General features: G+C 39.4%; 1 protein-coding gene across 1 annotated transcript; it reads left to right on the top strand.

Annotated features, from left to right (window-relative positions):
- mplkip (M-phase specific PLK1 interacting protein) lies at positions 1-4,932 on the top strand. Its single transcript, XM_057848737.1, has 2 exons — positions 1-483; positions 4,344-4,932. Exons 1-2 carry the CDS (start codon positions 166-168, stop codon positions 4,452-4,454), a joined length of 429 nt encoding a protein of 142 aa, XP_057704720.1. The 5' UTR covers positions 1-165; the 3' UTR covers positions 4,455-4,932.
- Positions 4,933-6,074: the final 1,142 nt, after the last annotated feature.

Below are 6,074 nucleotides of genomic sequence, written 5' to 3'. Positions count from 1 at the left end.
CCGGAGCGCTTCAAAAATCAGAGGGAAGCAAAGGATGGGAAGAAGTGACCACTGGGTGGCGCTGCAGTTAAAAGCTCCGTTAGTTTTCCCAGTTTCCTGCCGATTTCCGGTTCCGGGTGGTGCTTGTCGCGTACAGAAACTGTTTTGTTTCAGTTTTGAACCGACATGGATAGAACACCGTCCGGAGCTCAGTGGAACGAAAGGTTTTCCTCCCCGCCTTCAGGTTGGGGTCGCCCGCCCTACAGAGGCCCGGTACATCGCGGTGGTTCTGGCCGGGGTTGCCACTCGTACTCGCCCAATTCCCCAACCTTTTCTCCTGGCTTTAACCGCGGACAAAGGGGAGGTGGGTCCGGTGGTGGAAGACGAAGTTTCGGGGGGTCTCCGGCTATGTTTGGCAGCGGTGGCCGCAACTTCGGTGAGAAGCAACGAGGACGAAACAGTTTCGGTTCGCCATCAAACTTCAAATCAGCTTCAAATATGCAGGTGAATTTCCAAACTTTGATTATTGAGGGTACGCTTTAATAACTTTTCGATTTCGCCTCGAACGTATACGTTTGCGGCTACAACGTAGGATTTTCGACAAAAACAAATCAAATTTGAAAATGTATCTGGTCCTACAATTTTTTTTTGCTGAATTGCTAATATTTACACAGAAAAAAAAAAATCAAACTCAAGATGCCTCAAAGTTTCCTGAGCGAAACATTGGCAGCGCCATCTTGAAAAATTTCTGCTTCGAACTTACGGTTTCGAAAAAAACCTCAGGAGTTGCGGTTGAAGTAAACTGTGTGTTGGCGAAGTTAAAACTGCAAAATCAAGACAGATTCTCTTCTGTTCAGTAAAATCGATTCAGCACGACATATAGACCCCAATCACCAACGTCACACAATCACGTGATCGTTCTATTGTGCCGCCATATTGTCCGTCATTGTGTGTCCGTATTGACAATGATCGTAGTTTCTAAAGGTGGATTCACTTGCAAATTATGGAATTCCCGGTGCTTTCAGACGCTGTAAACTCATTGGATGAGTTGCATAAAAGCCATTATTTGGAAAAGCTTCGGGCGATCCAGTCGCCAGATCCATATTTGATGCCCAAATCGATGTTTCCTAGTCCTGCGTCAGAGCTCTTCCTGAGACCACAAAATTTCCAATCATACTCCAGTTTATGTCACGATGAGGAGTCGGGTAACCAAAATCGGCACCGACTCGAATATAAACCGACATTTGGTCAGCTGAGCGTCACCGTTGTCACGATTGTAAAATGAAACTTGATCGACAACGGGCCGGTGTGTGCCGAAAAATAGCTGCCCCGCGTGAAATGTCCCCCCTGACGGGAGCGCTTATTTATAATGCTTTATTGACTTAAAAACGTCAAATGTTTTTTAATGGACGCATTACAGTAATGGATTTACGACTGTAAGATCAGTTTTAAATAGTTAAATTACACAAAATATTAGTACTGTATTATAGTAACAAATCGTGGACTGGGCCACATAACCATTTTTTAACAGAAATGTATTAGTCTACAGGTTTTCACGACCATATCCCAATGAAAATCACACAGGTATGACGTTTATTAGTTCAAGCAGAGTAAAATGATACATATTCATGGTAAAAGAAAGTCGTTTCCGTGTGGGCGCTCCCGTCAGGGGGGACATTTCACGCAGGGCGGCTATTTTTTGGCACTACACCTGCTGTTGCGCTCACCTTCCGTCTGATGATGTCTGCGATCGGGTTGGCATCATATTGATGTTTTCGCCGCTGTCTGACTGCTGTCGACACAAACGCATCATGGACCGAGATAAACAAACCGTGCTGCTTTCGAGATTTGCCCTTTTAACAATGGGCACACAGCAACTACTAAAATGACCGTTTATCTTCTCTGTTACTGCAACCAACCGTCACACATGCCTTCACCATTTTGATTAATCAATGTTAGCGATTGTCAGGAAGGTTTTTGGGTTCGTTTACTAGGCGGTCCTTAGACAAGCAGAAAAAAACGCAGTAATAGGAGAAATGTACGTAGCGGTAATATGTAAACACGATGAGCTGACGGACAATATGGCGGCACCAGTCACTGGGCGGAGTTGTGACCTCACGCGATTGGGGTCTATATGAGATTGTATGATTGTTCTTATCACTTCGTTGTTAAAAAATTATATTACATTAGCCAAATGCAGAAGGGCTGACATGGGTTTTGTTGTTACAAGGAAATACTGCAAGGTATGTACATATAAACAAAAATAGTATTTATTTGTTTTTTATTGTAGATCTTTATCGCAATAAAACATTTGAACAACAGGATTCCATTTGTTGTTTTGTTTAAAACAATTGGTGCATATGCAAAACAGGTTAATAAATCACAATTTATTAAATTATTTGAAAAATAGTATACGAGAATGTGATATCCGACAACAGAGCTCCGGAGGCTCGCCAACTTTCACCCGGCATTACGGCCTCCAGATGGGCTTTCTCTCGCTGTCTTCGGTAATTCCAGCTCCAATAGTGTATCTTAAAGTCGCTGCAGTTAAAAAGCTCGTAGTTGGATCTCGGGATTGAGCTGACGGTCCGCCGCGAGGCGAGCCACCGCCTCCAGCCCTAGCCTCTCGGCCGCCCCCGGGTAGAACGACGTAGTCTCGATATATGTCCATCAACGCACAGTAAGTATTGCTGTGAGGCAAATCAACTTATCTTCCCTTGCCTAACAGCATTTTCCACCTGTAAACAAACGAACACAAAACTTGTAACACTCGCATTTCTGCGTTGACATAATTGTGCCATCTATACGTACTGATTAGCAACAGGCTAGCAGCAGATACAGTAGTTGTATCTAATCGATTACATCGATTATTTTAGTAGTCGATTAATCGATGAACTAGTTAGTTCGAATAATCGAGTAATCGGATAAGGACCATAAAAAATTAAAATACCTGATCTGGGCCTCAAATGGCATAAAATAATTTTAAAAATGAGGATCTATGTACAACAAAAGAACAATTGGCTGACTTACATAGCAAAAGTCAGCTAATTTTTTTCTTTTTTTATACGATGTTTTTAACAAATTGTTCAGATAAATATTCCCACAAAAAAAGCTAAACCTACCTATCATACCTATAAACTAAATTACGAATGCATTGTAAAAATCATTAGCTTAAACAAAAAATAGCTTATGTTGGTCTTAACAGGAAGCGGCTGGATTCAGCAATGTAAAATGAGGCAGACTAGAGGGCAGTGTATCCACCCAAATTAATAAAACTAAACGCAAACACTTTTAAAATTAACCATTACAACGCCACTTTAATTAAACGAATACTCCAAGAAGCCAAATTTAATTTGAATCTTTTTTTTCTAATCGAATACTCGAGTTAATCGATTAATCGTTGCAGCACTAAATTACAGTCATCATCGTAATAGCAATATCAAAGGCAACAAGTTGTTTCATGCGCAAGATTTTAGCTTGAGTATTTTTTGAGCACCCGACATACAGGTGCAGGTACTGGAATGCATCGGAGCTTTTCAGGTTCCTTATGGCGTTTTTACCACTGCCCTAGTCAATAAAATACGATAATATTTTACTTGTGGTCACCCTCGGCCATTTCTTAATGCTGTCTTCCCATGTCGAGATGGCAGAATGCGGTTTTCGGTGAGTGATGCCACTCTTGTGCCATTGAAGTCAATGGTAAAAATTTGAAAGCAGAAATGCGGAAGTAAAGCGGAAGTACCTCGGAAACTTGCCTATACAGTTTTTGTCAAAAATGTACGGTTCCACCAAAATTGGACAAAAAAAGTCCCCATTTATTCCAGCGTTTTTCAACCTTGTCTGTGTTTTCTGCCGTATTCATTTCCAATGGGGAATATGTCCTGAGATCAACAAGGAGTCTTAATAGAGTCCTAAAATTAACAGGAAATTAATTCAATATGACATCCAGTTCTTTGAAACTCGGGGTGACTGGCTGTGAATGCTCATCAATCAGTGCCATTAATGGAGCTGGCAGGGGTGAATGTTTATGCGCCCCTCCTAGTCAACATGGATTGGACATCTAACGCCGTCAATGGCAGACAACGAGTTAAAAAGGAAGTGACCAGAAAAACGACCCACAATTAATAGTCAGTGACCAAAACTCTACAGGAAGTGACTCATGGGAGAGCAAAATATCCCCACACAATTTCTTCAGAAATGGCCTTTTTTGGTTGTTTTAAACATTAATTATTATACTTTCTCAGTCCAAGCAATGGCGTAGCTGACTTGTATAGCCAATTGAAAATTTACTTGTACATTGATCCCCAATTAGTTTAGTGTTGCATAAATAATGTGACAACCTAATTCTTCCTTTGTGTTTACAGCGTGAGACGTCTGACACGATTGAGCGGTACTTTAGTCCATCCATGTTGGAAGATCCCTGGGCAGCGTTGCTGCCAAAGCAGACACAGACATCGACCGATGACAAACCCTAAATAAGACAATATCACAAAACCGGAAATAGGTGGGAGGTCAGTTTTATTGCAATCTCTGTCATCAAGAAGGGACTCATTTGGAAATACAGTATCTGGTCTGTTCTTGATCAGTGGAAGAAGCGATCATTTTGATGTGATTTTTGCACAATACATCATGTGCAGATAATGCATATATAGTTTTGTATATTTTGTGTGTATACCTTTTTTATTTTTTTGAAATTTTTTTTGTTAAAAACAGGAAGTAGTTGTCTCAATGCAAAAGGAGTTTGAATGTATGTGCGTTATATGTTGTAAATCAATACAGTGAGTAGGATCATACACTGTATTTTTGGACTGAAAAACGATATATTTGACAATATATGACATTTCGTTTTTCTGTGCCTTTTGTATATCTAGTTCATTTTATGGACATGATTCTATGTTAGAAACACATCTTTATACATGTTGCAGGTATCTGATAAAGAAAACAGTCATTGTAGTCTGCCTCCTCCATTTTTGAAATTTTTTGCTCAGTTTGTTTAAAGAAAATAAATGAGTCATTGACACAATTTCTATCAGCGCTGTGGCCACAAGAAAAAAAATGTAATTTTTTTTATTTGAATGAACAGGGCTTTTTTTTCTGATTTGTGTACTGAGTAATACTTTTTATGTTTTATTCTCAGAACCTTTAACAACTTTTATTTACTCAAAACAGTACAGTTGTAGACTACAAATAAGTCATGAAGCTGTAATAAAATATTTTTGATGAAAGTAGTCATCCTACTTGTCTTCAATTGTTATGTGTTACCTTGCCTAAAACAACTTCACGTTAAATTGTGAAGGCAGTTGAAAAAAGTGACATTTGTCCGATTAATCATTTAATTATTCGTCTGATTAATTGATAATAAAAATAATCGTTAGTTGCAACCCTAGGATACTGTATATTATTATTTGTATCTACTTGGGTTCACCATTCACATTGTACACCATAATTCTGATTGTGGTTTCACGTGAACCTTCAAAATATCTTGTTGATGGACTGGAAGTGAGTCTATGTCAATGAACAATTGTGTGGTTATTTCCTGCCAATATCATCAGCCACTGGTGTATACAGTCAGTTTTAGTTGAGGCTACCAGAAGGTGTGCTAATACTGTGCTCTTGATTACTATAGATTGTTATCATTCTTTCATATTTGATGGAGCACCAGCAGTTATAGATTATAACACGCTCTAACTTGCAGTGGAGATCATTGCAGAACAACAACAAAGTACAGTGATGTTGAAAAGGTTCAGAGGTCATTTTATTGGGAAAACCCTTTATCGTCTCCATCCCAGTGGAAAGAACCCTGTTCAATATATGGTAGTACCTCTACTTATGAAATTAATTGGTTCTGGAAGTAGTTCCGTAAACTGAAAAATCTGTAAATAGAGTTGCGTTTTCCATGTAAATGTCCTAATCCGTTCCATTCCCCCCAAAATTCAGACATACAGTGTATCACAAAAGTGAGCACACCCCTCGCATTTCTGCAGTTATTTAAGTATATCTTTTCATGGGACAACACTGACAAAATGACACTTTGACACAATGAAAAGTAGTCTGTGTGCAGCTTATATAATAGAGTTAATTTATTTTCCCCTCAA

Source organism: Corythoichthys intestinalis, chromosome 10, assembly GCF_030265065.1.
Source record: "Corythoichthys intestinalis isolate RoL2023-P3 chromosome 10, ASM3026506v1, whole genome shotgun sequence".
In the NCBI taxonomy this organism is placed as follows: Eukaryota; Metazoa; Chordata; class Actinopteri; order Syngnathiformes; family Syngnathidae; genus Corythoichthys; species Corythoichthys intestinalis.
Note: the sequence above shows the minus strand (reverse complement) of the source record. Positions and strands in the feature narration are given on the sequence as shown.